At 19.1% G+C, this 15,987-nt stretch overlaps 3 protein-coding genes across 3 annotated transcripts; 1 reads left to right on the forward strand and 2 right to left on the reverse strand.

Moving 5' to 3' along the window:
• Positions 1 to 1,448, forward strand: MKS88_000221 (uncharacterized protein; the record flags this gene model as incomplete). The annotated part of the gene is made up of 2 exons (XM_067219219.1): positions 1 to 1,079; positions 1,248 to 1,448. Coding segments are annotated over 2 exons (1,280 nt in total), but the record flags the coding sequence as incomplete, so codon positions are not given.
• Positions 1,449 to 3,139: 1,691 nt separating this feature from the next.
• On the reverse strand, positions 3,140 to 4,018 carry MKS88_000222 (uncharacterized protein; the record flags this gene model as incomplete). Its single annotated transcript, XM_067219220.1, has 2 exons — positions 3,140 to 3,796; positions 3,935 to 4,018. The coding sequence occupies 2 exons, from the start codon at positions 4,016 to 4,018 to the stop codon at positions 3,140 to 3,142; spliced, it is 741 nt and encodes a 246-aa protein (XP_067070419.1).
• Positions 4,019 to 7,780: 3,762 nt separating this feature from the next.
• MKS88_000223 (uncharacterized protein) lies at positions 7,781 to 8,472 on the reverse strand (the record flags this gene model as incomplete). The annotated part of the gene is made up of 3 exons (XM_067219221.1): positions 7,781 to 8,044; positions 8,135 to 8,265; positions 8,454 to 8,472. 3 exons carry the CDS (start codon positions 8,470 to 8,472, stop codon positions 7,781 to 7,783), a joined length of 414 nt encoding a protein of 137 aa, XP_067070420.1.
• Between the last annotated feature and the right edge of the window lie 7,515 nt (positions 8,473 to 15,987).

Raw genomic sequence — 15,987 nt, forward strand, 5'->3', positions numbered from 1 at the left:
AATTATTTAAAAACGGTCAACAAACGGATGATATACATATTATTGATAAATTTAATAAATTACAAAGTGATCTTTTTCTTAAGCACAATAATCATGATTGTTCTTACGGATATATTCTCAATGACTACGAGGAATTGAATTATAAAATAGAAAAAAAATATTTGTATGATTATTTTAAAAACTATAACACTATTAAAAGTAGTAATAAATGTAATACTGTTGGCAGTGATAAATATAGAGCGTACCTTGAAGCTATCAAAGAACTATATGATAGAGAGAGTCACTGTTGTTGGACCGGGCTATCAGAATGTCCAGATTATATTTTAACTTGCGATGATAAGTTTGATCCTAGTAAACTCTTATCCGCCTTAGTATCTAGAGGTAGCGAGCGTTGTGATGGACTAAATGGAATTACAGCTAATTTTGATGAAGAAAAATTAAATTCTGTGATAACAGATCCAGAATTTTTAAACTCAATTACTTATGGCACATGCTATTATCTAGATAATGGCGAACTTACATCAAGTGAAATGGGACGTCAACATTGTAATTTATTAGCAGCATCTGTCATGTTATCTAGAAGTGTGCCTACAACTGGAAATGATGGATCAAGAGCATCTGTTGGTGGATCCTCTCCAGATGATTCGAATTTAAAGTCAAGTGCAGATCAAGCAAAAGGACGTTCATCCCAAGGAGATTCATCACGAGTGGGTCTACATGAAACAAAAGGTAAAGAAAGGAATTTTGGTAAGATTTCAGTAAAAAAAGAAGCTGTACCTCCTGTGAAAGACGCACCTGGCTCTATTAGATGGAAATTTGATGAGAGAGGAACACTGCAGTGTCCATCTAAAAGTAGAAATAAAAATGAAGAACTACTTTGCAAGTATATGGATGTATTAGTTGAAGGAAAATTTGCTACACAAATGGAAGATACTAAAAAATACAAAGTTCAGGCTGGAAGGTCATGGACAGAAGATGATTTAAAACTAGCACGCGAAAGAGTGAGGAAAAGGAGATCAGCTAATGAATCAAATATATTAAACAACATTTTTGTCCGTATTTCTACAGGAGTTACTTTAGTAATGGGAATTATTTTTACATTTTATCTTTTTTTTAAAGTAAATACAAAATTATTTTTTTATGTATGTATACATTATTAGTTACCATTTATAACATATTTTTCTTAAAATACTCTAGTTGTTAAATAAACATATTATATATGTTTTTTACTTTCATTTATATATTAGTTTACTCCCTTCGGATCACGTTTACGTAGACATAGAAAAAGGCAACAAAGGTATAGGCTTGATTTCACCGATTTAAGTACACGCAAACAACCAAGGCGCTTCTTAAAACGTACTTATAGACATTCTGACAGGAGGAGATTTAACGTAGTAAATATAGAAGGTGAACTTCATTCATCAAATGATTTACGGAATATCAACTGATATATATCAAAGATATTAAGAAGCCCACAAAATTGGATTATATAATCATTTCTATTAAGTAGAAATGACAAAGATCAAAGAATAGAAAGAGGAACATAAATAAAATATAGACACTTTTATTTTTAACTTTTTATATATATTTTTTTATTTGTCCTTTTAGAATAATTTATTTTTTCTAGCGTTTTGTCAAATACTTTTTTTGTATTTATTTAATTATTTTTTTAATGAATTTAATCTGAACTTGCAATAATATTTGTTTTATATATGGAAAAAATAACTAAAACATTCCTATCTAATAATAGCTTAAGATTCTAACGTTCCACAATTCAAAAGCTTATATTGGCAAGGCATTTTTATTTCATTTATTTATACTCATGAAATTGTACCCTGACTTCTTATTATGTGTTCTTAAAGCATAACACATTTGAGATATATTATAGTTATATTTAATGTATAAATAAAATTGAATTTATTGAATTTATCTAATATAAGATTCTTAAAAAAAAACAAAAAGAAGGAAAATTCAACACATTCATTATAAAATAAATTATTCAGTAAATATTCAGAACAAAATGTAGAATAAATATAAATAAAATAAACATTCTTAATTACTAAATATTCAAAATTCATAATATTACTCAATATTTCCCAATATTATTAAAAGCAGACATTGGAAAACAAACAAAAAAAAATTAAATTAACAGTCTATGTTAAGTATACTAAACGGAATTTAATATTTACTAGAAATTTTAAAATATAATAATATTTAGTGCACAATAATATTAAAAACTGATCTACAGCATAAAATAAAATATAAATAAACAAAAAGATGTTTATCTCTTTCTTCTGACATTTAAAATGTCATAAAAGTTTTTTATATTTTTGGGCCTTATGTTACATTTTAATTATTCATTAAACAAATTGTTTAGTAAAAACGGACAACAAAGTTAAATAAATATATAGTAATTATTCTCTATATTATTTTACATTACTCCTAAAATCTGATAAAATAAGTTACATCGATTTGTTTTTATTTTAATTTATTCTTAGCTCTCATATAATGAATTTGTGTTTTAAGTAAAATTAAATATATGATAATAACTTTTATGAAATATATAATTTACATATGTACATTTAAACAAATAAAATATACAACAATAAGTAATAATATATAATCATTCATTTAATTTGTATCTTAATAAGAAAAAGGAGATAATTAATTTTTTATATTATATTAATAAAACTTCGCTTTGAATATATCAACAAATAGTTTTTAAGAAAGAACATGATAATAATAAAAACAAGACAATATTTTACAGTTACACACAAAAACTACAAAAGATAACTACAAAGTTATTTTTATTATGCCTTTCCGTAATTATTTTGAAACATATTTATGTATATATATTTTTTTTCCAAAATAATATATTTTAATATACATATATATATATATATATATATATATATATATATATAAGGATATAACTTTTTGTCAAACTAAAAAGAATAATTTAAAATACAAACTCAAAAATATTAAAACATTCAAATTCATCAAAAAATGAAAAACGTTTATTTTACTGTTTCCTATGAAAAAGATTATTTATCTAAAGGTGGATTAATAAAAGTTATGTACTTATATTGATGCTTGTAATGAATATATGTAGCTAAGAAAATAAATGATCATAATTTTTTTAAAAACCTATATTAGTTAAAGGACGATATTTCCTATTATACATTTTACTTTTTATATATAACATTTTATCATATTTTTCAAGCTTCCTACAGATAAAAATAGCCAATGGCATAAACACCATAGGAAATATATATATTAATATAATTATTGGTATCTTCCAATCTTCTGGAATTATATCTCTAAGTGTCCAACTACTAAAATCTATCATAGCAATATTTAGTAATACAATGGGTAGATATATAATAAATAAAGCACGTAACATATTTATTTTTCTATTTTTACTACTTTTTAAAAACTTAAAATCGTTATTCGTAGCAAACCTAACATGATTTTTATAATATATATGGTCATATATTCTTTTTCCAAAATGTGGATCTCTTCTTGTGCATACAGAAGAATTATTTTCCCTAGATAGTTCATAGTCTCCAATATTATTATATATATGTTTACCTAACTGATTATTTTTTCTTCTTGATACTTCATCCTTGTTAAATACATCTTTTTCTGCATATTCTTCTTTAATTGGAACCTTTACTTTAACAAATACAACACTTGAATCCTTATTCCGTTTATATTTTGCAAGTAATCTATAAATTTTTGTATCTAATTTTTTACGATGTCTGCAGTTTTCATTCAAAGATATGTTAAATGGGTTCTAAAAAAAAAAAAAACATATATAAATATTTCCTATTTAAACATTAAATAATTTTATTCAAAGGAAAAGTATTATTAATAATACAACAAGTTAAATATCAATAATATAAAATAATATTATAAAACTTTATCATAGCACTTCATTGTTAAAATAGTATACCCAACTTAAAAAAATAAAGATAGCAATTATATTAAAAAAGAGAAACTTATTTTTTTGTTCCATTATGTTAATTATTAATATTATAATTTATTCTTTTAAGAAAAAATTAAGAATAGCATAGTGTACAACTAATAATAAAAGTTCCTACATTAGTTAAAAATTTTTTTTTGACACTGCTCCATAAAGATCTAAATAAAAAATATATATATATGTATTTTACAAAAGAGAAAATGAAAATAACTATTAAATTTTTATTTTAATGTTATTTATAAAAATCTAATTCGAATTAAAATAATTTAAGTTCGTTAATAAATATAAATATTCAAAATATATAAAATAATTATCTAATAGTAAACTGATTTCATAATAATTTATTATATGTTTGGAGAATAAAAAGAAATTATTATTGTAATATTTCTAAATTATTGGTTTATTCAAAATATAAGTGCAAAATGGAGATACTGTATATAATTTTATGCATTAAGGCTTTAATTATTGATTCCAATTAATTTTCCTTAGCATTTCAAATACATACACAAACTGCATATTATAAAATTTAGTAACTATAATTAAATGTTTTTAATTATAAATATAAATGAAAAAATTAAATTTTAATAAAAGAACATTTCCATTATAAATTATTCCGTAATAACTAATATAATATGAATTCTGTAAAATAAAATACATTTGTAAGAAATGGGATTTTCATGGTTTATAATTTATGAAATTTTATATTTTAAAAAGTATAATCCATATGGAAGTTTTGTATCTGTACTATAAATATATAATTTTATGAATTATATTTTGGAAATACATTTAATTATTGCATATAATATATTAATAAATTTATAAAAAAACGTTTTTTTCGTATTTTATTCATTAAATAAATTAATGTTTATGATTAAAAACCAAAAAAAAAAAAAAAAAAATCAAAAATATTTTTTGTTGATGTTTCTTTGATTTATTAGTAATAATTTCAAAAATATTCTGATAAAATATATTTCCAAATAAATATTATACATAATATTTTTTAATATAATAGTATAATAATGTGTTAAGAAAATCATTAATTTATTTTTTTCAGAACAATTTTTTAAAATAAGTTTATTATTTCTTTTGTTTTATAAACACATACCATAAAAAGCATATATTTAAAAAAAATATATACGTAAATATATTTTAATTTAATTTTTGTTTTTGTGCGAAATACATATTTACAAAAATATTATATATCTTAATTTTTTTAATTGTGGTTTATATCACTGCAAATGGAAACTAAAAAATTATTATACGCACAAAACATTATACGAATCATAAAAAAAATATTTCATATTACATTTAAAAAAAAAAAAATTAATCAAAAAAAAAGGAACGAAAACTATTAAATATAAAGATAATTTTAAATTAAAAAAAAGTAATTATGAAGAAATTGTATAATTCTATATTTATTCCTAATATAAATGTAATTATAGTCTAACAAAAGAACCATATTTATTACTTCATAATAAACTTATTACTTTATTGTTTCATAAATGAATTATTTTAATTGTCACTTTCTAAATATTTTAATTTTTCTTTAAATGAAAAAGTAATTTTTGAATTATTTTTTTTTTTGTTTCTAATATGTTTAATCTTTTCTACGTTATGCAACTATATCATAAGTTAAATTATGCTCTTATTTTTTAATATTAATTTTAATATTTTTCTATCTACCTAAATGCATTATGTTATATTCCGTGGTAATATTTCATAATTTATCATTTATATTATTATTTAATTTTTATAATTTGTTATATGGTTAAGATCATGTGAATATATAATACTTAATAATTTTGTTTGACATTAATATATAGGTAGAAAAAATTATAAAATTATATAAAATGTATCCTATAAAAATTTTATTATTTAATATTTTTTTATTTATTAGTAATACTGCACACCCATGTTATATCATATATTAACTATGCTATTACTTATGGATCTAATAAGTTGTACATGAAGAATTATATTTTTTAATTAATAAAGGAACTGTACAAGTTTTTCATTTTTATTATTTATACATTTTTTATAACGATATGATTTTAAAATGTATATTATCCCTTAGTAACTTTTTTTCTCCTTATATGCACAATCATATAGAAAAGACATTCATAATATTCACTTATATGAGTTTATGCACATTTATTCAACATAGTGATTATGTATTAAAGATAATATATGATTTTGTTTTCATTTATTTTAGTTTATTTATCATTCTCACAAAATAGTATATTTCTTAAGAAAAACTATTTATTAATTCATTTTTTATAAATTATATAATTTTATAACATACAATTCATTCCTATACATATGATCGAGGACTTCATTACGTTAATATACTCACATAGTCATTCATATATAATGAATACTATTCTTCGGATACTTCAATATATAACAAAACTTCTATATTTACTTTATATATGAAGTTATTTTAATTACTTCGTTAGGTTCATTATGTAGAAAATTATCTCTTTAAAAAGTTTTAACTATAAGACTTGGGCATTTATTTACATATATGTTTTCCAAATATTATTTAACGACCATTCCATAAAATTTAATAATTATATTATGCATGACGTATAAGTAAACACCTACTAATTCGCCTTACGTTACGTATATTTAATTCTATGTCTTGGTAAATATTTCTATAAATCATATTCTTCATTTTACTTATTAAAATACAAATGTGAAATAAAAATAAATGTTTTTGTATTTCAAATACCTTAATTCAAATATATAAACTTGTTTTATAGATTTTTTTTTTTCTTCCTATTAATGTATTAATTTCAAATTATTTGTTTTCCATTTTTATTATTTTTTTCTTTAATTTATTTAAAAATATTTCTCTTTATTTATTTATATACTTTCTTAAATTATATTTTTAAAAATATATTTTATACCTTCTAATATTTCTCAATATTATAATTACATTATTCTCGTATCTCCCTTCATTAAAAAGTTTTAGATTAATTATATTTCCTTTTATATAGATATAACGTATAATTTAGAATTAACTATATTCTTCTTTGCATGTTCTTTATCTGTAATTCTTCATTTTTTCCCTCTGAATTGAATTTTATATGAAACCATATGTGTGTACTTTGAATATTGTTATTATATGTCTTCGTATGTTACATATTCAGTAACTCTGATGCATATCATGGAATATAATAATCTATATTTAATATCTTTCTTAATGAATTTGTTCTGGAATATGTTGAACCATTATTTTATAATTAACACTTATGTTCTTTATTAATATTTATATATATATTTATTTTCTTTAACTGTCATGAAATTAAGCCCCCAATTGAGATAATATTTAAAAAAAAAAAGTTTAATATATATGTAGTACAATGAATTTATAGTGGTAACCTTTTAGAAAAAAAAAAAAATATATATTTATGTATTCATAATTAAAAGGGGATACACATTAAAAAATACTGCATTAAGTTCAGAAACATTTAACGAATTAATAATGAATAAATTTCATGTTAATTTGATAGAAGTTTCTGAAACAATAATATTAATGCTCTTAATCATTATTGATGATTTATTCTTTTTTATTATTCTTTCTGTAGTATATTTAACGAAATAATTAATTTATTTAGATTTAGCTGCCTTTATATTTTCAATATCAAGTTTGTTAAAGAAAAAACTTTTTAATTTTAAATACATTGTAAGCGTGTTATGCATTTCACTAATAATAAAATCCCTACAATTATCTGCATAATTATTATCATTAAACACGCTCATCACCCTCCAATAAAGTTTGTATATAATATACTAATATGAATAATTTACTGGCAAATACACTTTCTCCTCATGCTTTACAGCACTTATTTTACTTTTCATAAAACAGTAATTCTTAAAATAATCATGTAAATGATTCACTTCTTTATAGGTTTTAAAAATAAAATCAGAATTAAACCAACATGTTGAATTCCTTAAATTATTTAAATTGATAACATTCTCTACATCAGAAAGATTATTAATAAAACTAATCTCCCTATTATTATTCCTACGAGTATTTAAATTTTTCCTCAATCTCTGATAAAAAGATACCTGCAAATAAAAACAGCAATCTATAAGATCTTCCTTATTATTTTTACTAGGCAATATTTTTAGGTATATTTATACCTTCTTAAAAATCTTTTTAAAATTTTCATCCTCATCTTTTATGTCGTTACAATAGTAAATAACATAACTTACCTTCTCCTCATAACAGAATTCTTTATATTCTTCATATGAGGCATACACTTGTATTTTATCTTCCAGGAAATTACATGCGAAAAATTAATTATGCAAATATATATTACTACTAGTAATAGAAAAAAAAATATCTTGCAATAAAATTCTCCAGATATATATAGTATTTTTTTAGGGTAATATATTTTAATAAAATATAATAATACTTAAAATTATTAAAAAATTAAATGTCCACTATTTATAAGATTACTAAATAAATATGTTTTCATTATGCCCATATAGTTTTATATATGTATATTTTTCTTATTTCCCTTAGGTCCTAAGTATTCTTTTACAAGGAAAAATATATGCTTGTGTTGTTTTATTTACACCACATTAATTATTAAAGCGTTTGTATGATAGCTAAAACATATATTAATTTTATATTGTCATTTCCCTTTAAATATAAAAGAATGATATTTCGTAATTGATATTTAATCATAATATATATTATCAAAGCATTTACTTACAAAATAATATGCATTACGCTTATTTAATTGAAGCTTACAAAGAAAAATAGAATAATTTTTTCAATTTACCTAGTAAAAAATAAATTAACCAAAAAATACGTTTTGTATTTATGAATTATATATATATCATTAATAGCTTTTCTTTTCATTTTATTTTATTATAAAATTAAGCTTTACAAATATAAACCAATTAGTAATTTTCCATAAAAACTACATATATTTTCACAAATTTTTAAAATGATATAAGTCTTTAATAATTATAATTATATATATATGTATAATAAGTATATATAAAAAAGTATCCACATATTTATGCGATTTTAGAAAATTTATATTTATTTCCATTAATTCCATTAATTACTTAGCTTTTTACACATATATTTACATATATAAAATATTACTATTTTAAAAAAAACAAAATTATATATATTAATATATTATTATATTACCATATTGAATTCACCAAATTAATATTCTAATTATGTAAAATAAAAATAAATATATAATTTAATTATATATAAAAATACAATATAACATATATTTTATTCATTTTTGTAAAAATGCATTAATACCACAATTAAGCAATATAATAAAATAATAAATGTGTTTTATCATTCATTTAATGGTAAAGAAATAAAATACATAATTAGGATACAATTCTAAATTATCAATGTTCAACAAGCGTGTTTATTTATTATATATATATATATACATATACATTCTCTTTTATACTATAGAAAATAAACTAAAGGATTCTTAAAATAATTTTTACAATATACAAAAATTCTATGATATATTCATTTAAAACATATTTGGTATTATAAATATTAATATTTATTTTACGTAAAAAAATAAAATATTTATATATTAATTAATGAAAATACTTTAATTTCGTTTGATTAATTACAAAACAGAGCACATTTACTTTTAATTTCTAATTAATAATGGTCTTATTTAAATTAAGTCAATGAATAAACATTTTAGAATAGAATTACTTCAAAATAGAGAAACATTTATTTTTTATTCCAAATATAATTTATAAGTCCTTAATAAAATTATATGAACTATTCTATTACTTTTCAATTTTAAAACTTAAATATATATTTTTAATAAAAATCTAATTAAACACTATATTATATATATATATATAAAGACATATTAAAAATGCTAAAAAAATACTTTAAAATACAGATTCATAAATATTATACCATACAAAATCAGACAAAAATTAAGAACATTTTTCATATGCCATTGTTGATCAAATATGCCAGATACATGTAGATGTGCCTACGAAATTTTAGGAATTATGTGTAAATATATTATGTGTATCTCTAAATATGTTACATTTATTAGTTTTGTTAAATACTATTTTACAGAAAAGAACATATTTTTTATTATTCGTTTTAGAATTTCGGATTCTTAATTCTTTTATGTTTTATAATTTTTATAAATGTATAAATATATCCTAACATGAATACCGCAAATAATTCATAGAATTCAGAGAAAAATACTAATGATTCAGCACAACTATCTTAAAAATACGCATTAATATCACAAAATTTTGTTAAAAGTAATCCCCAAGATAGTAATATAAAAGGCATATATATTAGTAACCCGTACTTTTTAAATAACACTGCCTTTAAGTTTTATCACTAATCGACGGATTTTTTCTAATAAAATCTATATAATCAAGATTTTTGAATAGCGTCCTTTCAAAATGGGATATTTTTTTTCCTTCAAATACTAAATATTTATGTCTGTTATGTGATTTATCGAATTCCTTCTTGTATAATGGACTTTTATTTAATCATTTGTTTCTTCTATTGTTTGACTTTCCACAGTTAGTTCTAACTTTATGCTTTTTTTTTTTATTATTATGTTTCATATTTTTATTCTCTACAATATTTGAAATATTATCCTTTCCATATTGTGCTAATAATCGATAATTTGTTTTATCTAATTTTTTACTAACTTTGTATCCTCCAAGAAACCTATAAAATATACTCTGAAAAAAAAAATATATATATTTATTATTCAAATGAATAATTAAACATTTGATATAAAACAAAATTAATAAGAATAAACCAAAAAAAATAAAATTACGAACAATATAAATATACTTAAGTAATATTTTCATACTATAACATTGTTAAAAGAACAGATCCAACTTATGAGGATAAGAACAAAAATTTTAATAAAAAAGAATGATCTAATTTGTTATTGCACTATATATATGTCTAATATGATAATATATTGTGTCAAAATAAATTACTTAATAATATAAGTTAATTTTAATCGAAAAGAACTATATAATAATATTTTTAAATTTCTACTTAGTGTTCATAAAATTTTTAGTTATATATATATATGTTGTATTTTACAAAATATAAAAAAGAAAAAAAACTTAAAATAGGTTATTATAGTTTGACGTCAATGTTATATATAAAAACTAAACATTAATAAGACATATATAATTTGAATTTATTCACAAATATTCAAAATATATACTTTAATATATTACACTAATTAAATAATTTCTTTTTATACTTTCAATAAAAAAAATAAAATATATAATATCTTAATATTCCAAAATAAGAAATTTACCTAAAAAATGTAATGTATATTGTATATATTATGTATTATGCTATATCTTAAAAAAATAATTTCTATTTCTAAAGATGCTTTCCAATTATTAATTTTAATATTGCGTATATTACATTTTGGATCAAATGGTTATTTTTGTTAAAAAATATTAATTATCGAACAATAAAGTAGTAATAATAATAAAAAAAAAGAAAAATATTTTACAAAATTTATGTTATATTAATTATAACCTTTTCATAATATATGATATTTTATATATTTTAAAAATAATATTTATATGTAACGACATAATAAATGAAAAATTACATATTTAGAGCTAATTAAAAAAAGCAAATTTTTTATTTTTGTAGAATTAATTTTTAAAACGATAAATGTTATATAATCTCAATACATATTATCATTTATAAACAAAATACTTTAAATTCATGTAATTAAATTATTTTTTGAAGTTTTTTTAATTAACAATATATATTTCAAGAAATATAAATGTAATAAAAAATAAGGAAAAGAACAAGACAAAAAAAGTAAAATTTCCATTAAAATTTTAAATATATTTGCTTCAATTCAACGTTATATCAAATGAAATATATTTTTAAAAAATAAGTATAATATACACAATATAATATGTACATACTAAATAATAATAATAATATATATTAATAAAATTTGCCATTTAGTAATATTTTCCTTATAATTTTTGAACGAGTATATTATTATTTTATTTATTCTTTTGAAGAACCATAATCACATAAACAAATATCGATAAAGATTATACAATATACATAAATAAATTATATAATGTTAAAAATAACTCTAGCAAGAAAATATATTATTCCTTAATATTTTTAAACTATATTTATTGTAATCTAAGCTATGACATTTATGCTTATACTATATGCAAAGAAATATATTGTAATTCTCCTATAAAAATATATATATTTATTTTCACTATAAGAAATATTATTTTTCAAATCATACAATTAAATGTATTAAAAAATATATCTAAATTTAAAATAGTACTTTTAAATTTCAAAAACAAAAATACTTTTAAAATTAGATCTAAAGTATTCTATAGTTTATATATATATATACATATTATTCTGAAAGCATGTACTGATAACCTTATGTAGTTACTTTTTAGTTTTTTAGGAATACGGTAATATCTGATTTTTAAGTACAGTTCTGTTTTTATATAAAGCATGCTTTAACGTTTTTAATATATTTATAATTATATATATATAACTTACAAATACATTACAAAATTGAACTTTTTTTATAGTAAAATCCTCCGAAACATTTACGTATAAATAAAATCTTTCAATTTCAACAATATTCATTATTTTTTAATGTTTTTTTGAACGCTTTTTTTAAAAAATGCATCTATAGTTATATAAATTATTTATATCTTTCCCAATATTAGAATTCATATAAAAATAGTTTAATATCCTTGTAACATATTTCATTTTTTCATTAATACATACATATAGCATAAATGTATTTTTTCTATATATATATATCTTCTTAACTTTTATGCTCTTTCACATTATATATTTTTTATATTTAATAAATTATATTATTAATACATAATAATAGAGTTCCTTAATAAAGAAAAGATATTAAATTTCCATTTTCAAAATATAATTTTCATATTTATACTAGCTATATAATACTATAACTACAAAAAATATATTATTCATACACATATTTAATTTTTATAGGAAATAATATATTATTTATGTGTATTCATATATTATTTATGAAGAAATCTTATATTTTGCCTTTTTACAAAGAAATAATGGTTGATTTTATTATGCTGTTTTATAATTTATCATATAGATTATATGTCTTACAATATCTGATAAGTTCTCATAATTCATTTAACAACTAATTCCTCCTTATCTATGTAGCAAATGTAAATAATTACATAAGAGCAATATAAATATATATGTTATACACAATTCAATTATTTATGTACACAATTCTATAACTCCAATGATATATGTCCAACTGGTACATATCATCTTATTAATCGAGGATGTTCACAATCCTTAAAATATATTAATAATTTAAATGCATCTAGATAATATAAACAGTATTCGGCTCCACTTATACTCTAATCCTTTTTCCTACTATCACAAAAAGAATCACCTTTTAATACTTCTGTATAAGAATATATCTTTTTATTTTCAGTAAATACACTAACGTATATTGTAGTACTTTTCATTATTCCTTTTATCTAGTACATAAATTAATTTACATAGAAATGAGAATATTTCACACAAGCAATTATTATTTCAATATTTTTTTATATATAAATATGCAATTTATTTGACACTAGTTTATATCAATTGTACTTTTCTTTAATCTTCAATAAGAAAAAGTAAAAACATACTTATGAATGAAATGACATAATGCAGATAAATGGTTTTTAGAATTATAAGACATATTCGGTTTACAGCAGGTATTAGGTAACGTATATTTTACAAAGTTGTAATTTATGGATGATCAATACTATATATAATGGTGCATTTAAAACATAATCCAGAATAACTTAAAATATATATTAAAAAAAAAAAAGATTAGAACAATTTTTTTAAAAATAACACTAAAAATGTATTAGTATATTAATTTTATTCTAAAGAAAATATGAAAAATTCATACAAAACGTTCAATGTAAAAAATTTACCAACGTAAAAAAAAAAAATAAATCAAATTCAAAAACTAATATTATACTAAAATTATGAGTAATAGAGACATAGAAATATAAAAAAGAATCAATTTTAATTGGATAACCAATATCCAAATTATTTTTTAACATTAACGTATTTAGTATACATGATATTTGTTATATTAAATCCATAAATACAAAATATATAAATGGAAATGTATTCAAAGGTACAAATTAATATTTCATTAAACGTAACATGCTCAGTAGATGAAATAGATAAACAGAACCATAATGAAAATTAGATAAAAATGTGTAATTTTAACAATGTTATATATTAATTTAGTATAATTACATAAGTAATAATTTTTATAATAAGATAATTAAGTTCCTACAAATTCTATATATTAGAAACTTCAACTTTTGAACGATGTGTAGCAGAACAATATGATTTTATAAAGAATAAATTAAACGTAGAACAATCCTATTTAAACCTGTAAGATGAAATAATACTGAATAAAACATAAAAAATATATCACATATTTTACATTACAATAATCCGCGTATATACAATTTGTCGATTTATACGTGAAAATAATTATGAAAATAAGTTCTTTTTATAATATGATACGACTATATATTTGTGTGTATAACCGAAAGGATATTAGTAAGGTTAAGACTTATTTAATAACAAAATAAAATTTTTTATTTTATTTATTTAGCTATATTATTATATAAGACTGTTTCTAATACAATAATATGTTAATAATTATGAACTCTATTTTGAATAAAATGAACTATGAATTTAAATACTTAAAGGTATTTTTATAACAACACATACTACCGTTTTTATATTGAGTTCTTTCACATAACAATAAAAAAAAGTTATAAATTTTTATTTAAAGAGATAAATTATCATAAATTCATTTTCTTTTACATATTTTACTGGAGTTATTCTAAAATAACTTTTATGCATATAGCTTTTCATTTTTCTTGTATTATGTTAATATCTCACATAAAATTACATCTATTTTTATATAAAATATTATTTTTTAAATAAAAAGATATATAATATATTCATAATATCATGAAGAAAACTACATTAATTCATATGAATTGTTATTAATTATCTTTTATTTAAAAAAAAACAAAAAAAAATGTACAAATTGTAGTGTTATAAAAAAATTCCTAACTTATAAGAAATATAATTAAAAATACATAAACAAAGAAAAAAAATATATATCTATAAAATAATAAAAAAGAAAAAAAAAGGCTTTTTTTTATAAACATTTAAAAATTAAATTTATTTAATTTGTACTGAAATATTTCAAAATATACAGAAAATTATATTTTGTTTTTTGTTGCCGCTTGATAAGCAACAGTTTTATGTTCATTATATATATCATGTTTACGTATATCTATATAATATATTCATATACTAAAATATATTTAAAATATATTTTAAAATATGATAAATTATTTTTACGTATAATACACTATATATTTTTGTTAAGTAACATATTAAAAAAAAAAAAAATGGAATAATATATAAGATATTAAAATAAAAAGTGAAAAACAACAAAGAAAAATATTTTATATAAATAAATTAAAGAATAAATATAAAAAAATAATATGTGATTCTTAAAAATAAAAGATTTACCAGAAATAACCATAATAACGTAATTTTATATGTATTTAGTTCCAAAAAATTAAAATTTTAATATATTTGTTTAATATTCTGATTATTTCCTATATCATATATACTTGTCGCAAGTGAAAAAATAAAATAAGTAATAATATATTACATTATAATATAATAACCAGTACTATTGGTAATACGTTTAAATTTTTTTGTAATACCATTTATGTAATTATTTCTTAAAATGTATTATAAATAATGCATGATCATTTTTATTTTGTTTACCAAATGAATATTTGTTAGTATCCAGTAGACCCTTTTATATAATTAAATTAAGCAACAACTAAATAAATATATTATATATTTT

This window comes from Plasmodium brasilianum (assembly GCF_023973825.1).
Source record: "Plasmodium brasilianum strain Bolivian I chromosome Unknown PB_00_08, whole genome shotgun sequence".
In the NCBI taxonomy this organism is placed as follows: domain Eukaryota; phylum Apicomplexa; class Aconoidasida; order Haemosporida; family Plasmodiidae; genus Plasmodium; species Plasmodium brasilianum.